The following is a 20,230-nucleotide window of genomic DNA, read 5'->3' as shown; positions in this document are numbered from 1 at the left end:
CTTCTTTTGCAGCTGGACTTGGAACCATCCATGGTGGAGTTGAGGAAAAATTTTAGAAGTCCGAAACACTTGTAGCCTACATTATTATTATGTCTAAATTCTTCCTTGCAGAATTTCAAAGGTCCCTGCTTCTTAGCTTGAACTTTGTTTGACTGATGAGAAATTGTGCTTATCAATCATCAAATAGCAATTCTCTTAGGCAGTAGGACAAAATTGGATTTTGCTTCCGTGTTATAATCTTCAAACATAGATTAGCTAGAAACATTGTTTATTAAGCTCAATATGACCAAAGGCCTTTAGAGAAGGAATCTTTGGAGCTCAGTATCTGGGTAAACTACAATGGTAGAGGAGATGGTGATGTATAATCATTGTACAATAAAATGTTTTTCAGTTTTCAAAAAAATATATGTGGCTTCATCCAAATTGCAGTATTTATTATCAAGCCCATGTCATAGCATCCAGAGTTTTCAACCAACTCCTCTTCGATGGTCTCTGATTTCCCTTTAGCTACATCCATTATTTTTGACTTCCCATTTAACTACTATCAGAATCTCTGCCCCTCCTCTTATGCACCTTCAAGTCATGCTGTCTGCCCACCAATCTCTGGACTGGATTTCTCCTCCAAAATACCCACAAATGAAGCCATTTCCATGGATTGGAACAATGAATGGTACTGAATCAAGTGTTTTGTATTTGGGGGCTGGAATGGGGGAGGAAGGTTGCTAAGGTAAAACATTACAGTGCTACCTGTCCTGCACTTCTGTCTTAAATACAGTCAGCTACCAACTGTTCACAACCCTCTTGCATACAGTGTTCCAAAACTTCAGTGACAAAGCTCTGACGAACCCTTCAACGATAGCTCTCCTTAGACAAAGCGTAATGGACATTCTGAAAGCTCCATTATCCACCATGTACGGACAACCTTGAAGTCCACTATATTTAGCATTTGTGAAAAAGTTCTTGCTCTCTGTATCAAGGAGAAACTGTAGTAGTTGGTGACAAAGACTTTGAGTTTAAGGAGCTAATCAGTAACAAATGCAGGACATTCCTGGAGTACTTCCTGCCTTTGGGAAAATAAAGTTGTTGGAATACTTATTACTTCAAAAGCATAAGGCAATAAATGGTCTGAAGCATCCAGTTTTGCAAGTTTCTGAAAAGACATTTGTGAAAACATCTATGTGCCCAATTGTAGTTGTATTTGTCTTGTGATTAAGAAATAATAAATCTTAATAAAATAATAATTCTTGCAGCAATACCTTATGCTTGTTTGAAATACAGTGGATTCCAGTTAATTAGGACACTTTGGGACCAATACATTTGGCCCAATTAAGCAGCTGCTCCAATTAGCCGAAGTTTCATGGAAATAGTTAAAAAAGACAAACTACTGTTTAACTGAATACCAGTATATGTATTTAAAAAAATACAGAACAAATTAGAACATTACCAATACTACTGTATTATACACAGTTTTATTAGTTCCTAGTAGTTATCGATGGAGAAGTTCATCCACTGTATGCTGCCATGTTCTTTTGATTCAGCGGAGGCACCTAGTGCAGAAAACGGCATGCCTTTATACAATGGTTATTTTTGACGATTGTCTTCTCCAAATCTTCCTTTTCATTGTAACATTCAAGATGATTGTCAATACCTTAATTCGTTATAGTTTCTAACTTGTTGAAGTAGTGAAATTGTTTCATTTTCACTCAATATACACAAAATGCTGGAGGAAATCAGCAGGCCAGGCAGCATCTATGGAAAAGAGTACAGTCAACGTTTGGGACTGAGACCCTTCAGCAGGACTGGGGATAAAAAGATGGGTAAATTTAGAAGGTAGAGTGAGGGGAGGGGGAAACACAAGGTGATAGGCGATACTGGAAGCGGGAGGGGTGAAGTAAAGGACTGGGAAGTTGATTGGTGAAAGATACAGGGCTGGAGAAGGGGGAGTCTAATAGAGGACAGAAGACCATGGAAGAAAGAAAAGGAATGACAAGCACCAGAGGGAGGTGATGGACAAGCAAGGAGATCGAAGGTATGTTTCCAGGAAGGATGCACGGCTATGGTAGCAGGTCTAGGTAGGCATGTGGTCAGAAAGTCAGAGGGCTGCAGAGACCACAGAGGGGGAGCAGAGAGAGAGAGAGTTTCACTGAACTCCTGTCGAAGGGAAGAGTTAAACTTCTTCAGGGTAGACATCCCTGGAAGAGACTTCGCAGTGTAATAATCCAATTGCAAACAAGAAAAAATGTGCAGGTGCTGATAATTCAAGCACTCCTGGATGTTTCTGGTATCTCCAAGCCTCAGTGTTTGAAACTGCAGTGAGCAAAACAGTTCTGAATTGTTTTACTGCTTATTTCTCACTATCAGTGATAAAAATCACAAACACACGCAACTGATGTTATTTAAAAGCTGTTCACTCTAAGTACTGTGTAATGTCTAATGGCTAATTAAAATCTGTTCGTCAGAATCTCCTGTGCCAAATAATGAAGGGAATCCTGACTATTTTCTTGATTAGTTTTCGTTTTTTGAGTTGTCTCAGATAGATGGCTGCCCTGTTTATCTGATGGCCCAATTAACCAGAATCCACTGTATTTCCCAAACTGTTCTACAGTATAGAGAATGAATAGCTAATCTTTAATCTATATGAATCGTCTTCAACTTCCAGAAATCTGTTGATCAACTTTCTTTTGTTGCAGAAAATGGGCATTCCAGCCAAATTGGTGGTTTGTGGACTGGGTTCTAACGGTTTCGCCATTGCTGACCCAGATGACAGAGGCATGATGGATGTCTGTGGTTTTGACACTGGGGCTCTGGACGTCATTCGTAACTTTGCATTAGATTTGATTTAAATTTTGGAAGGAAATACCACTAAATTGTTTAGTTCACAGAGTATTTATGCATCAGGTTTCTAGGATGGCTGGACAGCAGACTCACATTTTGGGTTGCTAGTTTCTTAGTTGTGTGCCTGTTAGATTTAACAGGAAATTGTAAACGGAATATGTAATTGAACTTTAAGCCTGTTCTGCCACAGCAAATTATTTTAACTATGGAGTTCTTTTGACTTCCTGCTGTCAAGGTATTTGTAATGTTAACTAGAGACATCCTAGTGAAGTTAGGGTATAATCAAAGTTGTGCTCTACATTTTGTTTGGTGAGTTTACAAGAAGAATGCTGTTTAATTGTATTTCTCTGTTGTGAACAGGCTGGCGAGAGTTAATGTTTCTGCAGTGTTGGATTAAGTATTTGAGGGATATCAGGTTTGAGGAATATTCTGAAAAATCTTTTGAGCATATTGCGCTTTTTCTAATTTCGATAACATTTATCTGAAAAAGAATAATGTGGACATGAAAGTAAAAGTGGGAACAAAGCAAACCTGAGTTTATTATGGGTGGATTGTGCTGAATAAAGTTGAATTCAAAAGATGGATTTGTGATGTACCAGTACTTTTGGAAGTTTCTAATTTTTCAGCTGTCAGAAGAATGAAAGTTGTTTTTAAGTACAACATGTGTAGCATATTCCACAAAAGTAGATTCCAATTATCATTCACCAACAATTATTGTAGGTGTTAATTTTTATAGATCCTGTCACAGAGCAATGTAGAAAAGGTCATGCTGGAGATGTGTTGAAGATCAATGTAACTCATTGATATTGGGCTAATGATTAAATCTATTTTGCAGCAGTTATAGCTGTGTTGAAAGTAACAATTGTTAACATAAATTGCAGATGGTTAACCTAATCAGTTTGAGTGCAGTGTCAATACCACATGCATTACAATGCTGTATATCAGACAAACCATTAGTGATGAAGATCTCTTTGCTAATCTGATCTTACCTTTCTGATTCTGAAGATCTTTTATAGTTCAGTCTCTTACCAAGCTTTGCATTTTAAAAAAAAACTGCAATCTTTCTGAAAATGTCATTTCAATAGAATATACAAGCCATCCCTATGAAGAATCTTCAAGAAAGATTCTTGGTTGAGAGTAATTCATTTTCTGTCAGGAAAATTTATCTTACTGGTTTAAGATAGTGTAGATAAGTATGTGTTTTCTGTCTGTAATTGGGAATTCCAGGCAAAGCCTTTTATTAAGGATTGCAGTGTTAAGTATGTAGATCAGAAGTAAGGAGTGTGTAGAATAGGTTACAGGAAAATAAGTGATAGAATGGTATTGATGTGATTGTGCTGACAGTTAGAATAGACTTTATGAGCCAAATGGTCTTCACTATATTCTGAGGATATTTGAAACTCTTTGGAAATTCTAACACTTCATGTAATGAAAATTGGCCTAGAAAGATTTTAAAATATTTTAACTAGGGTAAGCTTTAGAAAAGTTTATTTCACCAAAACAGGATGAAAGTCTTGATGAAAACATAATTAGTTTTTTTAGATTCTTGTTCAAGTATAGCTCTGTTCTTTTAGCTTATCTTCCCTTACAAAGTTCTTTCCTTTTGTTTAAAATCCCTGATTTCCCCCACCTATATCTTACTCAGGTGATCATAACTCATATTGGAGCAATATTTCTAGGCAAATCGTTAGAACAGAAATAGAACAAGCAAGGTAGCCCTGATCTGAATTTAACTGTGCTGGTTTTGTTCTTCCAGAAGATGTGAGAGTCTACAATAGTTTTTATGAGTTGGAAGATACTAACTGTAATCTATTCAAGAAAGTGGGGAATATGCAAAAATAGGGTAACTGGGCTGGATAGCTTTGCATCCATTTAGGAAAGATGTTGGAATCTCTTATCAGGGATATGACAGTGCAAATGGAAAATAAATGTTTTTAATGAAAATGAAGGTTAAAAATATAATTTACTGTGTATTTTTGAGATGCAAGGAAACATATGATATACAGAATATAGATTTTCAAAAAACATTAATTCAAATGCCACACAAGATTTTGTTTCACAAGATTATTGTATTATTATGATTTGTAGGTTGGTTAATGGATGGGAAATGGAGTAGAATGAATGGATCATTTTTACAAATGCAGTGTGTAACTATTTTGGTTCCACTTAGTTCTACTTAATACAGCAATGGTATATAGTGTAGAAAAATGATTAGGTGAAAAGTGAAGTATAATCTCTTAAATTAGCATAAAAGTAAGGAGGTTTGGTAAAGAGCTTTTTCAAAGTTTTTTTCCTTATTTGAAAGCTAGTTTTTGTAGTTGCAGCAGTCAGAGAAGTAGAGGGAAGGAGTCTTTTTCTAAGTTGTTTGTGACTGGCTAAGTGTGTGGCAACTCAGCCAATAAAAGGAAGCTCAGGTAAAGTAGAGCAGTCATTTTGGGGTGGCCATTGGGAGAATGGGACAGTGTAAGAGTGGGAAACTGAGTTCTTCGCTCAAGACTTCTGGCAAAGGGGCACAGGTGAGTAGCGGAGAAGAACAGACAAGGCTTTTATTTTCCTGTTGATCTGAGTCCTTTGACTTACTGAAGACAAAATGGTAGTTGGGGTGGTGGAGCATTCCTTCTGCAAGATGTGTGAAGTCAGAGAACTTCATGGTCTCCCTGATGACTATATCTCTGGGAAGAACATCAAGGTGTGGCTTCTAACGGATCGGGTTGAGGAACTGGAGGTGCAGGTGTATGTACAGATTCTGCTGCCCCATTCCTCTCAGTCATAGGTACTGTTGGTGGAGAGGGATGGTGAGGTATGACCTTTCAGAAGCTAGCACCAGCAGCTAGGTTATTGGCACCATGACTGGCTCTGAGGCAACAGAGGTAAGGATGAAATCAGATAGAGTGATTACTGATAAGGGAACTCAATAGTAAGGGGTATAGACAGGCTTTTCTGTGACCCCAGTTGAAACTCGAGGATGATGTGTTGTCTTCCTGGTGTGGAGTCAAGGATGTCTTGCAGATACAGAACATCCTGAGAGGGGAGGTTGAGCAGCCAGGAGTCATGGTACTTTAGGCACTAATGATAGACACAAGAGATTCTGCAGATCATAAACACAAGGTTCTACAGATGCTGGAAATCCAGAAAACACACTCTAACTTCTGGAGGAACTCAACAGGTCAGGCAGCATCTATCGAAATGAATGGACAGTTGACGTTTCAGACCTATACCTTTCATCGGGACTGGAAAAGAAGGGGGTAGATGCCAGTATAAAAAGGTGGGGACAGAGGAAGGAGGACAAGCTAGAAAGTGATAGGAGAACCCAGGTGTTGGGGCGGGGGGGGGGGTGAAGTAAGAAGCTGGGGAGGTGTTGGATGGAAAAGGCAAGGGATTGTAAAAGACAGAATCTGATAAGAGAGTGGTCCATGAGAGAAATGGGAGGAGTGGCACCAGGGGAAAATGATAGGTGAAAAGTAGTAAGAGGTTGTTGAATGGAAGAGGAAGGAAGGATTACCAGAAGGAGAAATTGATGTTCATGCTGAAGGCTACCTAGATGAAATATGAAATGTTGCTCCTTCCTCTGAGAGTGGCCTCATTGTGGCAGATATAGGCAGGAAGAGGGATGAGATGCTGCAACAGGAATTTAAGGCACTAGGAGAGTTCATCCACATTGACAATTTGGGTGGAGTTTAGAAATAAGAAAAGTACAGTTACACTGATGGGATTGTACTATAGCCCCCACCCCCATAGCCACTGAGAGGCAGAAGAATAGATAGATATGTAGACAAATGATGGAAAGATGCAGGAGCAATAAGATCGTCATAGTGAGAGCTTTAACCTCCATACAATTGATTGCAATTTCCAGTGGGATTTCTTCAGTGCATCCAAAAAGGTCTTGAAATAGTATTTGGAGAGTTGAACTAGAAGAGAAAACATACTGGAAGTGGTTTAGGGAAATGAGACAGACCAGTGCAGACCTCATAAAAGGTGAACATTTTGGGAATAGTGACAACAACTCATTATGTTTTAAAATAGTTATGAATAAGGACAAAATTGGATCTTGTGGGGAGGGCAAACTCTGACCAGATAGGACTGGAGCTGAGGAGTGTTGATTGGGGGCAGCTGTTGTTGGACAATCCATGTCTGACATAGGAGTTGTTAAAAGACCAGCGGATTAGAGTTCAGAATTGGTATCATCTGGTAAGGAGTAAGGACAAGGATGGTAAGGTAAGGGAACCATGGATGAACCAACAGGTCCTAAATTAGTTGGGGAAAAAATGGAAGCATGTGTAAAATTAGAAAGCTAAAATCATACTGAGCCCTTGCAGAAGATAAAGTTAGCAGGTAAGTACTGCTGAAATAGGTGATTTGGAAGACCAAAAGAGGCCATGAGCTATTCTTTGTGAGCTGGAACAAGGAGAAACCCAAGGGATTTCGTACCTATATTAAGAAAAAGATGAAGAATAAGGAGGAAGTTTGTGCTTGGAATTAGAAGTGGCTGAGGTTTAAATGTGTTGGTATTTACCAAGGAGAATTTGGAGATAGTACAAGCAGAGTGGAACATGCTGATGTGCTACGACATTTTTGAGATCAAGGAGGTAGTGCTGGGTATTTTGAAAAGCTCTAAGGATGCCTAGTAGCCTATTTGAATATTGAAAGAAGCAAAGGCGGAGATTGCTGGAGCTTTGACAAGAATCTTCGTGGCCTGCCAACAACAGGCAAAGTCCTGGAGGATGAGAGTAGCAAATGCTGGGGTCTTTGTTCAAGAAAGGAAGTAGGGATAATCCAGATATTTATAGGTTAGTGAACTCATGTAAATGGTAGAGAAACTATTGGAAAGGATACTGTGGGTTAGGATTTGTGCACATTTGGAAAAGCATGGCCTACTTAAGGACAGCCAACATGACTTTGTGCATGGTTGTCATGTCTTGCAAACTTGATTGGGTTTTTTGAGGAGTTGACAAAGAAACCTACTGAGGGTAAGGCAGTTGGCATTATCAACATGGACTTTATTTAGGCATTTGATGAGGTTCCTCGCGGTAGACTCAGAAGATAAAGGTGCATAGGTTCCAAGTTGAATTACAAATTTGGATTGAGAATGGGCTTGCCCATTGAAACCACATTAGGACTGGAATACTGTTATGGCTGGAGGTCCATGACGAGTGGTGTACCATAAGGATAGGTATTGGGACATCTGATATTTGTAATTATGTATCAATCATAGAGATGAAAATGTACTTGGGTGGATGAGCAAGTTTGTAAATGACACCAAGATGAGTGGAGTTGTAGACAGCGTACAGGACTATAAAGAATACAGAAGGATATAGATCAGTTACAGGCATGGACAGTGAAATGGCAGGAGGAGCTTAATGTGGGAAAGTGTGTGGTCTTGCACACATGGAGATCAAATGAAAAGAGAAAGTAGAATCCTTAATTGCACTGAGGTACAGGGGATCTTCGGGTCCATTTCCATGGTTCACTGAAAGTGGCTGCTCAAATGGGTAAGGTGATGTTTTTTTAAAGAAAGGCATGTGTGGTGCTTGCTTTTATTGGTGGGTTATTGAGCATAAGAGTGAGGAAGTCATACTGCTGCAATATAAAACTTTAGTCAGGCTGCAGTGGGATTATTGAATGCAGTTCTGGTCACCCTATTATAGGAAGAATGAGGAGATAGTATAGAAGAGGTTTTCTGGATGTTTCCTGAATTAGACAGCGTACGCTGTAAGGAAAGGTTGGACAGACTAGTGTTTTTCTGTTTAGAATATAAGAGGCTGAGGGGAGATGATAGAGATTTAAAAATTATGAGAGGCAGGGTAGAAATGTCAAATACTACAGAACATGCTTTAAGGTTAGTGGGGGAAGTTTAAAGGTGATGTGAGGGGCAAGCTTTTTACTCAGAGTGGATGGTGCCTGGAATAGGTTCCAGGAATACAGGTAAAATCAGGTAATTTGGTGAAGTTTCAGAAGCTGTTGGATAGACACATGAATGTCAAAGGAAAAGAAGGATATGGACGATACTTAGGAGGAGGACATTTAGTATAAATTTTCATCTAGATTGGCACAACAATGTGCACTGAATGGCCTGTCAGTGCTGTACTTTTCAATGTACAATTGTAAAGGAGACCATAAATAGTGAATATTAAATGTTAATGGTCTTTAACAAAGGAAATGAGCTGCTGCAACAGTGATTGATTCCTGGAATAAGTATTTTAGGTAGTTTGGGATTCTAGCCCAAAGATTCTTGGGATATCTAAAATTGCTGAGATAGTTTCCCTAATTGGAGAGTGCAGAATCAGAGGACATAGTCTCAGGAAGGTCAACTGTTGAGTACTGATACAGATTTCATTTGGAACAGGGAATCTCTGGAATCCTCCAGATTGATAGTGAGTGAGATAAATAAATTTTAGGTAGTAAAAGAATTAAAAGATAATAGAACAGAGTGGGAAAAGTGTAAATGAGAAGAAGCTCATCCACAATCTTGAGTGATAAAACAAGCCTGGAAATGTTGTACAGTCTATTATTGATTCTACTTTTTTTATATTTTTATAGTTTTTGCCATTAATTGCATTGCATTTGTTTGAAGGTCAACAATTAGGAAGATAACATAAAAGATTTTTCATGCAAGTTGAAGGCAAATGTCTAAACTCATGATTTTTAGATTATCTGAAAATTTAACTTGGGCATGAATCTGTACTTTGTCAGTTCCAGATGTAGCAATCTAACAAAGGTGAACTTGATGAATTAACATTTTTGGTTTATCAGAATTAACCTGGTCCTGAAGACTGGTACTTAATTTGATGAAGTCCTACAGTGGCTTATAGTTTTGGAGAATAACAATAACTATTGCTGTGGTTTTATTTCCAAACTGAAGGATGTTAATTAATAACAAATGGGAATACAGCAGCAGACAGGGCCATCATTAACAATATGAAAAATATGCCTGTGATTGATTGCATTAATTTTTGTAGGTTTTGGAAGTCATTGGCTGTTGTTGACTCCAATGTAAAAGTATATGTCGGTGTATAATACATTCCATAGAAACTCTCAGGTATTTTATGTTTTGAAGTTCTTGATTTTTGGTCAGGATGTTTGCATTATCAACCAAATTAAGGCATTGGCATTTGTGAATTTAGCTGCTTTCTGGAGAACTTGGGTAACATTATAACCTTTGTTGGAATCTTGATATAAATTCAATTTATTTGCACCTTTAACATAGTAAAGTCCAATGATGCTTTAATAGATACTACATACTTTATTGGAATTGGAAATATTGAGGTTCTGGCAAAAGTTGGTCTTGAACTCCTACTACAATTAAATTTTCAACAATACCATTCATTGTTTTTCTCCCTCCACTCTGTTTTAATGGCTGAAGCTAACTTTGTAGCAGTCTGTAATCTATTGTATTTGTACAGGTACACAGTATTGTTTTTTAATTTTTTTTTTCTCTTTGTACTTCATAATTATTTGTTTTCATATACAACAGATTTTATATTGACATTCTAAGCTCACCTGCTTTGGTCTATCTACCTTGCATTTGTTTGCATGTATCCTTGAGTGCCAATTAAAGTTGTAACTTTGTACTTTTTCCATTCCACATTTGCCTATTGGCTGCCTGATTTCTACTGAACAAAGTTAGTCCACAGAGGAATGATTATGCTTTTAAAATGACAACTTAAAAGAATTAGATATAAAAAATTCCGTCTGGTACTTTGCCATATTTTAAAACTGATTAAAGAAACAAATAAAATATTAAAATTCTTCAAGTTGCTATGGCCAAACAACACAATGTAATTTTTGCCACTCTCAGAAGTCAATATCCTGTGCATACAATAAAATGCAAGTTGTTAATTACTCTGCACTGAACTCATCTGTTCTTTTGATATAAATTGTGTTCATTATACTTCGCATTTTTACATGGTGGTGTCTAGAAAACATAACATTGTGAAACTGTAATATGTTTAATGTCTGCAGGCAAAGTATGACCTTTGTCTTTCTAGCCAACTTAAATGAAGTCAATGGTACCTAAATATGACCAAACAAATCATTTAAATTATTGTATCAAACAATGCTGGAGGACAGATTTTTTTATATAGATTTTAGAATTAATTTTGACACTTTTAAAATCTGTAATGTGAAACTGATTAAAACAGATATTTTTACTGACAAGGTTTTTCACTGAAACTCTGCATAATGAGTTTTAAAAGCTATTGAAATCATGGTTAACTTATTGTTATTATATGCAAATATGTTTCTCAAACCTTTGACTATGTATCCATCTTTATGTGTCCAATATTAACTAGAATATAATGTTGGCAATCTAAAACTGGTTACTGCTTTCCTACTTTCCAGAGTGGCCCTTTCCATAGGAGTTGAATGTCGCCACTTGAAAAGTGATCAATCACTAACATAATGTGTCAAACTAAACATGGTAATGCTGTGCAAAATATGAATGTTATTGTTAACTGCCTTTAAGTTCACTATATGCATTTAATTGTTTTTATATTTAATCCAGTTGAAATAAAGTGCTAAAAAATGGTGTAGCAATTAATATCTTTCATAAGGTTGTTTTTCTTCCTCATGAAACACTGCCAGAGCAGTTGCATGGACAGTTCACCACATTCTAGAATCTTAGTTTTATAATCAGGTTTTATCATTGACATATGTTGTGAAATTTATTGTTTTGCAGCAGCACTAAATTGAGAAGTTCATAAAACTAGTCATTTGGATGGATAAAAACTCTTTATAAAGCTCTTGGCACTTTATAAAGCACTGGTGAGGCCTCACTTGGGAGTATTGTGAGCAGTTTTGGGCTGCTTAACTTAGAAAGGATGTGCTGAAACCGGAGAGGGTTTAAAAGGGGATTCACAAAAATGATTCCAGAATTGAATGGCTCTGGGTCACTCACAGCTAATCACATATTAGTTCATGTTCTGCCTGTCCTGCATGTGTAAACGTTCTTGCTTCCTTGCCAATTTATTCTTTTGTTTCATCCATAATCTCTGGAAAATGGCCTGCAACATCCAGTGAAGGTAGTACACCTAAGATGTCTAGGAAAAGCATACGCATGGATGTGAAACTGTATTCTCATGGTGAGAGCCTTAATAATGAAGAGCTTTGAGTATTGACAGAGCAACACATCCTGAGTGAATCTGAGGACATGAATGAGGAAGCTAGAAACCTCACCCCAAAATTCCTCAGCACTCAGCACTAGCATCACCAAGATCACAAAAATAATGACCCTGACTGGGAGCAAAGCTACAAGGTAAAGAAAGCTGTTCTTGACATGATTTCCTGCTTAATAAGAGGAAACTTGAGAAAAGGCAGTCAAATCTCGATGCCTACTTGAAGAAGAAGCCAAAGTTAGAGGAGGGCCCATAGCCTGGTCTGTCCTCCTAAGATGTAACCACCACATGCTTCCCTCCACTGCTACTGCTGCGTTGTGTTGCTGTTCCACTGATATACAGGTTAGGCCATTTCCACGAGTTCCTGAAATACATCTTTTTACGTAATGTTATAATGACCCTGCATAACATTGATTTACATAGCACTCCACCTCAGAGGAACACATTCTCAGCGTTAAGCAGAGTCTTAGTATGGAGCCACTGATACACAGATTTCCATCACAGGCACAACCCTCCCATCGAGGGCATCTTCCAGAGACTGTGTCTCAAGAAGGCGGCATCCATCATTAAATACTCAGCATCTGGAACATGACATTACTACCTTTGGGGAGGAAGTGCAAGACTCTGACGATCTACACTCAATGTTTTAGGAACAGCTTCTGCCCCTTTGCCAGCAGATTTCTGAATGGTCTATGAACCCATCAGCACTACCTCATGATTGGTCTTGTGCAGAATCCCTCTGTTTTATAATATAGTCATTTTTATGTTTTGCACCATAGTGCTGCAGTAAAACAACACATTTCATGACATATGTTTAGATGCCTTAAGAAGGAGACATCCAACAGTAGAGACTGTCACCATACAGGGCATGCCCTTTTCTTGTTACTACCATCAGGGAGGAGGTGGAGGAGCCTGGAGACCAACATTAAACAATCGAGAAACAGATTTTTCTCCTCTACCATTGGATTTTTTAATAGTTCATGATCCCATGAACACTAACTTTTTATTCATTTTCTTTTGCACTATTTATTTTGTAATTAATAAGCCTAGACAGTAGATGTGGAAAGGATGTTTCCCATGGTGGGGGAGTCTAGGACAAAAGGGTACAGCCACAGGATAGAGGGGTGTCTATTCAAAACAGAGATACGGAGAAATATCTTTAGTAAAGGGTGGTGAATTTGTGAAATTTGTTAGCACAGACAGCTGTGGAGGACAGGTTGTTGGGTCTATCTAAGGCAGAGATTGATAGATTCTTGATTGAACACGGCATCAAAGATTACAGGGAGAAGGCCGGTAAATGGGGTTGAAGAGGGGATAAAAGGATCAAATATGATCGAATGGTGGAGCAGGCTCGATGGGCCAAATGGTCTAATTTTGCTCCTATGTCTTATGGTCTTATGGTTTGTCATATGAAGAGTGTTTGATAGCTCTAGGCCTGTATCCACTAGAATTCCGAAGAATGAGGATGACCTCGTTGAAACCAATTGAATGGTGAAAGGCCTTGACATAGTGGATGTGGAGAGGATGTTTCCTATGGAGGGAAAGTCTAAGACCAGAGGACGTAGCCTCAGAATAGAGAGGCATCCTTTTAGAACAGAGGTAAGGAGGAATTTCTTTAACCAGAGAGTGGTGAATCTGTGGAATTCTTTGCCACAGGCAGCTGTGGAGGCCAAGTCTTTATGTATATTTAAGATAGAGATTCATAGATTCTTGATTGGTCATGAAGGGACATGAGGAGAAGGCAGGAGATTGGGACTGAGGGGAAAATTGGATCAGCCATAATGAAATAGAGATGCAGAATCGATTGGCCAAATGGCCTAATTCTGCTCCTATATCTTATGGTCATAGTTGGTGAGAGACTAAGTGATAGGCCCCCAAACTAGGTCCAGAAAAAAGGGGTTTTATTTGTTTCCATGGTTTATGAACAAATCTTGCCACTTAGTCCAAGTGGATGCATTTTAATTTACTAGTTTATTCTGCGAGCGGTGAACAAGGAATGGTATCAAAGAAGAATGCAGACTCCTTCTATGACAGAATTTGAATTGTACTCATTCACCAGGTGCAACAGTCTACCTTTGGAATGGAGTAAAACCGTGTCCGCCCCACCACCAATGCATGTTCCATTTATAAACACTTTTGGGACCTGTGTAGGAGCACAAAAATAAAATTGAGTGATTTACATCACTGATCAATATCTTAAATTTTAAGTTTTTCCTCTTTAGTTTGTACTACTGTAATCTTAAAAGCATCATATACTTTTTTGAAGGGGAAGACGTTTCATGTGAAATGCTGTTAATGCCAACAAGAGCACACATAAAAGGAAGCTCCTAGCTCTCCTCTGGATAGCTAAGGTGGGTGTTTGTTTCTATGAAATGGGCATGTTTGCTCTTTTTTTTCCAATATGTTTTTATATCTTTCTCTCTTTATTTTACCTTTTTTCTTTTTCTGAAACACACAACCAGACCCCTCACAATCCTCACCTTGCTTCTTTCAGAGAAATGATGTGAAGGAGTGCAGAGTGGCAATGAGCTAAAAAGCACAGTGTGTCAATTTCGAGGCTTTGTTAGTACAGCTAGTGGAGCCGTTGCCTTAAACTCCAGTGACTGGGTTCCATCCTGACCTCTGATGCCCGTATAGATTTTCTCTGGGTACCCTGGTTTCCTTTCACAAACGAAAGGTATGCTGGATAGTAGCTTAATTAGCCACTGTAATTTTCCCCTTGTGTATAAAATCTGGGGAAATTTTTGGTAATGTGGGATTAATGTAAGATGATACATGATGTTCATGCAGACACAATGAGACTAAGGGCCTGTTTCTGTGCTTTATGAGTTCAAAATGATTCTGCATTGTTCCCTTGTTAATCCAGGATGAATAGTTGTGTGATAGTTCTTGCATATTCTTCTGTTAAATGTGACTGGTGGCATCTTGAAATGTAATTCTGGAAATACTGTCAAAACTTGCACTTAATTTACCCCCCTGGTATGTGTAGGAGAAGTTGTAAAACATGATTACAGCTTCTTCTGAATGTAATATGCTGTTGGGGAGGAGTTTTATGGAAAAAAGTTTCTGAGTAAGTTTGTGATGGAATACTATATACTTTAAAAATTGTTTTAAAAGTGTCATTTGTAGCCAGTAGACTAAATGATTAATGCCCTTTTGGGAGTCAAGAATCAAAACCAGTGAATCTCATATAGGACTTATGTTTCATCACACGCATTAAGTGCACAAAGTAAGATTTGGATTGATAGATTAACTGACAGGACATAACCTTAAAAGGGAGCAATTTTATGGATATTGGCTAGGTTGAGGGAGGTGATATTACATAGGGTTTGCAGTCTGTTAAAATTAAGTATACTTACTGTTTTTATGCCAGTCATTTCTATAAGAATACGCTGTAGATGCACGCCATCACGCCGGAGATCTAATTCAATTGCCCTGTAAGGAATGCCCAATTCTGTAAATATGTTCTTTACAATATCACAGTAAGGGCATGTTGTTTTGGAAAAGATCACAACACGATTTGATGTAATTGCATCCTGAAAGAAATTAATTCAGAAGTTTTGTTTTTAGTTTCATTAAATAGATATGCATTTTCTTTAATTGCTATTGCTTTAAGTGAATTCCATTGCATCACACAAGATTAAAGACAATAAGGGTTACTGTTGATAAATCAGCACATGGTGTGGGTTCTGCTCTGGTGATGAGTTGCAAGGGAAGCTCATGAGTTGCAAGACTTCAAAACACCCAAAGATAATTTAGTAGATTTATTGACTGCTGAGCAAAAAAAAATGAAGGTTTGTATTCAGAAGAAGCTGAAGAAGCCAACAGCAAATGTGATATTATTGACTCTTTTCCAAATTTGCTACAGTGGAGAGATTTCCTCGCAGTTCCCCTCGCCTCCCATTCTGTCCTTCTGTCCTTCATCTGCTCTCCACTCAACCCTGAGATATCTGAAGATCAAAGATGCATAAATCAGGATGCTCTTTATCAACTCCAGCTTGGCATTCAAAACTAATCAATAAGCTTTAAGACCTTGCCCTCTATACCACCTTGTGCTATTGGATCCTCGATTTCCTCACTTGCAAACACCTCAGTCAGTTTGAATTGGCAACAACATCTCCTTCACAATCTCCCATTGTCACAAGTGCACATCAAGGCTGTGTGCTTAGCTTCCTGTTCTACTCGCTTTACACTTATGACTATGTGGCTAAGCACAGCTCCAATACCATATTCATGTTTCCTGACAGTACCACTGTCATAGGCTGAATGAAAGGTGATGACGAATCAGCCTTTATGAAGGCTATTGAGAACTTGGCTGAGTGATGCCACAACAACCTCTTACTCAATATCAGCAAGACAAAGGAGCTGATTATTAACTTCAGGAGGAAACCAGAGGTCCATGAGCCAGTCCTCTGGAGACGGCCAGCAACTTTAAATTCTTCAGTGTTAACCATTTCAGAGGACTGGCTGCATCACAGCCTAGTATAGAACCATCAATGCCCTTGAATGAAAAATCCTAAGAAAAGTAGTGGATACGGCCCAGTCCATCACGGGTAGAACTCTCCCCACCATTGAGTACATCTACTCAGGAAAGCAGCATCCATCTTCAGAACCCCTACCACCCAGGACTTGCTCTCTCACTGCTGCCATCAAGAAGGTACTGGAGCCTCAGGACTCACACCACCAGGTTCAGGAACAGTTATCACCTCTCAACCATCAGGCTCTTGAATCAAAGGTGGCGACTTCACTTGCCCCCTTCACTGAAATGTTCCCACAACCTATGGACTCACTTGCAAGGACTCTTCATCTCATGTTCTTGTTATTTATTGCTTATTATTATTTCATTATTTTTGTATTTGCACAGTTTATTGTCTTTTGCACACTGGTTGAATGGTGTGATTATTATTCTATTACAGATTTATTGAGTATGCCCACAAGAAAATGAATCATGGTTTAAAAGGGTGACTTTTATGTCCTTAGACAAGAAACTTACTTTGAACTTTCACTGTAATGTCATTATCTCACTTAAAAGCTCTCCTATACACTTGAGAAAATCTGCAGATGCTGGAAATCTGAACAACACACACTTAATCATTTTGTTGTGAATGCCCATCCAAAAATGTATTGAAAACATTTGGTGTCTGCCTTTGCTGCACTTCCATGTGTGATCTCATATTTTAGATAGTATTTAAAATTATTCCTGCCAAAATAACTATGAAGTTCCACTATGACTTGTAAACTATTCTCACCCTTCCCATTCTAACTAACTTTTGACGTGGCACAAGGGCAGGCACGCATAGCTCTCTATGGTCTCAATTTACACATTTTCTTTTAATTGATTACAGGAAAGTGGTGCCTCCGCTATTCATGTCATCCACTGTTCCAGAAACAAAAAGCCAAGCAGTTTCATTAGTCCTTGGTTTTTCTTGGTGTACTTTAATCCATGGGCTCCAGGGATCCTGCATAACTTCTTGAGTGTTTTCTGCTTTTGCTGTTATTATTTTAAATTGACCTTGGCTTATTATTGTGACATGTACTACAATACAGTGGGAAAACTTCTGTATTACATACAAGCCAAGATCATGCCATGTGCAATTACATTAAAGTGGGAAAGGAAAAACAATACATCTGCAGTTTTGTTTACAGTATTTCCAATAGTCCAGAATAACTCTGAACTGATTATAAACTGAGAGCACCTGTGGGTATATTGAATCACAGCAGTCTTGCACTATAACAATCGGGCGTAGGAAAGTACACAATAAAACGATGGTATAATGCAAAACCGCGCATTAGTTATCTGCAGCTCACATAAATTATCTGGAAGGCAGTGGCGTCGGTATACGCCTGGCATGCTTGTGATCCGGAGAACAGGCCTCCCATGTTGTTAGATCTGTCCGGGTGCTGTAATTAGATAAAACAGTCAATTCCGAGTGCATTGAAGAGAACTTGAAGGTAAAATAATTAAGTTATGCATCATGAAAGAGAGCTGGTGTTTTACTTTTTCTTGTTGTTCAGTACTAACCTGTTGAGTAGATGTTGATCTGGGGTGAAGTTTCTTGTAACATTACAGTCTCTCCGAAATGGTTCAGTTTCGATCGACTTCACTTTGTAGGAGGAGGAACGGAAAAGGCACCGGCACTCACATCATTTAGCTGTTTAGTAATGTAGACACCAGCGGCCCACTATGAGAGAGATGCTCAAACGCTGTTTAGCAGTAAATTAATATTAAAGGTGGGCACTCATTGAGCCTGCGTTGTCCAATAATAAATCAAAAGTCAACTGATTGTGACGTGCGAAGGACAAGCAATTTAAGGACCAAAAAAAACCATTAATAATTCATTGTGCGTCATTGTACGACGTACAAATTCCGAGTGTGAGGCACTAAAGTTATGGAGTGAATTCTCGTCCAAACTTGGAGAATGGTTGTCTTGGAATGACCATTGCGACCATACACATGTATTGTACTCTCCTAACATGAGCTACCGCCAGTTCAACCTTTATAAAGAATATAGACATGCATACAATTATTATTCTTTAGCAATACCAAATAAATAACTTCCTACATTCTATATGGGATGTGTGTGTTACTGTTAAGGCTGTATTCATGGTTCATTCTGAACAGTGGTCACTGAGCTATTGGAGTCCAATCTGATAAAATTATTCCCAGATGCAGTGCAGAGATTAGGTTGGCTGTGTGTGGTGTTCAAGATTTTACCAATGATAACATTGACATATTTTCCAGCCAGAACAGTGCATGAGCAGAAGCGGACTTTTGAGAACCGTGTTCCCATCTGAATATTACCCACGTCTTTCTTGGAAATTGAGGTGGTGTGCCTGGATGGTGATGTCAAAGAAAGTCTCAGCACAATTTTCAACGCATTGGGTGGCTGGTGCCTACCAGTATATAGTCATAGTCATAGTCATACTTTATTAATCCCGGGGGAAATTGGTTTTTGTTACAGTTGCTCCATAAATAATAAATAGTAATAGAACCATAAATAGTCAAATAGTAATATCACTGGTGGATGGAGTTGATGTTTATTGGTGGACTCGATACTAATTTTTGGTTATTTTGACTGAAAGGTTCCAAATTTCCTGACTGCTTTTAAACCATCTGTACAACCCAGCGTTTTTGTGGTATCCTGAAATATTCGGCGAACTCGACTCTCGAGAACGCAGGTATCGCATTCCCGGAGTGGAGCTGGGGCCGGATTGAAGCAGCGAGGCCCGGGCCCGTCAGCGACAGTGGTTAACGAATCGATGTTGTGACGAAAAACCAAGTTATCAGAAGATTGATGCTGATGAGAGAGATAAGAGAGACAAAGGGAGAAGCGTTCAAAATGTTAATGAGAGAGGAGAGAGATTAACGAAAAGAGAAACATTTCCGAGTATTGACAGAGTATTGCTTTGAACCTGAACTGTTTGAAGTTTGATGGACAGGCGATACCCCAGCAGGGGGATAAAAGGAACAGGTTCACTAAGGCACGACAGACACCACGAGATAATGAGACCCTGGAAAAGCAGTGTGCCCCCACAATATGGTGGGAGTTTGGAGGTCTGGTCATGGGACCGACCATAGACACACAGGGTGAAAGGGTACGATGGGCAGGAACCTGGTGTGTGTGTCTGCCCATGCCTGGGTGCCCGGTTCACCGCGGAAGAACGGTCGTATCCGGAATGGAGGGGTCACAGTTGGTGACCATAGAAGACATTAAAAGGGTTCGCCCGAAAGCTAACTGCGGAGAACATCAAGGTCTGTCTGAATCCGATTCGCATATCATCCTCCTCTCTCTCTCTCTCTCTCTCCAACGGCACAACAGCAATTGCTGCGAACTGTCCTAAACTGAACTGAGCTCTGCGTCACTTGAGACTGATCATTTTACCCCTAGACTGCGATAGAGCTTGTTTGATTCCTATTACCCTAGTTCTGTGTACATGTGTGTTTTATTATTGCTAACCTGTTGCATTCATATCCTTATGATTAGAGTACTGTGTTACTTATTTCTTTAATAAAACTTTATTAGTTCCAGTAATCCAGACTCCAACTAAGTGGTCCATTTCTGCTGGTTTGGCAACCCAGTTACGGGGTACGTAACAATGTTTAATCAATTTAAGCGCCGAGCCAGATCGAAAAAATTAAGGCGTCGAGGACGAACTTACTACTCCGGGTGGCTTTACTCGTTTCAGCGCAGAACTGATTCTGCATCTGTGTTCTGCAGCCGTCGGCATTTGCTTCAGCGCTGAACTTAGCTCCGGGGCTGTGACCTGCAGCCACCAGGCTCTTG

The 20,230-nt window shown here is 38.9% G+C and overlaps 1 protein-coding gene and 1 long non-coding RNA gene across 7 annotated transcripts in view; one reads left to right on the top strand and one right to left on the bottom strand.

Moving 5' to 3' along the window:
• The window catches only part of ro60 (Ro60, Y RNA binding protein), an 85,186-nt gene extending 65,289 nt beyond the window's left edge, over positions 1-19,897 (top strand). For 4 of the 6 annotated variants that reach the window (XM_072274194.1, XM_072274193.1, XM_072274191.1 and 1 more), the window contains one exon: positions 2,691-11,371. In XM_072274194.1, the coding sequence (XP_072130295.1) occupies positions 2,691-2,843 (153 nt within the window). In that variant the 3' untranslated portion in view covers positions 2,844-11,371. Of the gene's footprint in view, positions 1-2,690; positions 11,372-14,211; positions 14,297-19,028 lie in introns of those variants that run through there. The other 2 variants (XR_011888051.1, XM_072274192.1) reach the window with 2 other exon arrangements.
• Positions 15,320-18,165, bottom strand: LOC140206072 (uncharacterized). Its single transcript, XR_011888052.1, has 3 exons — positions 17,968-18,165; positions 17,754-17,846; positions 15,320-15,481 (listed from the first exon to the last, which is right to left on the bottom strand). It is a non-coding gene; the product is annotated as an uncharacterized lncRNA (long non-coding RNA).
• Positions 19,898-20,230: the final 333 nt, after the last annotated feature.

Source organism: Mobula birostris, chromosome 12, assembly GCF_030028105.1.
Source record: "Mobula birostris isolate sMobBir1 chromosome 12, sMobBir1.hap1, whole genome shotgun sequence".
In the NCBI taxonomy this organism is placed as follows: domain Eukaryota; kingdom Metazoa; phylum Chordata; class Chondrichthyes; order Myliobatiformes; family Myliobatidae; genus Mobula; species Mobula birostris.
This window is presented reverse-complemented; position numbering and strand designations above follow the sequence as displayed.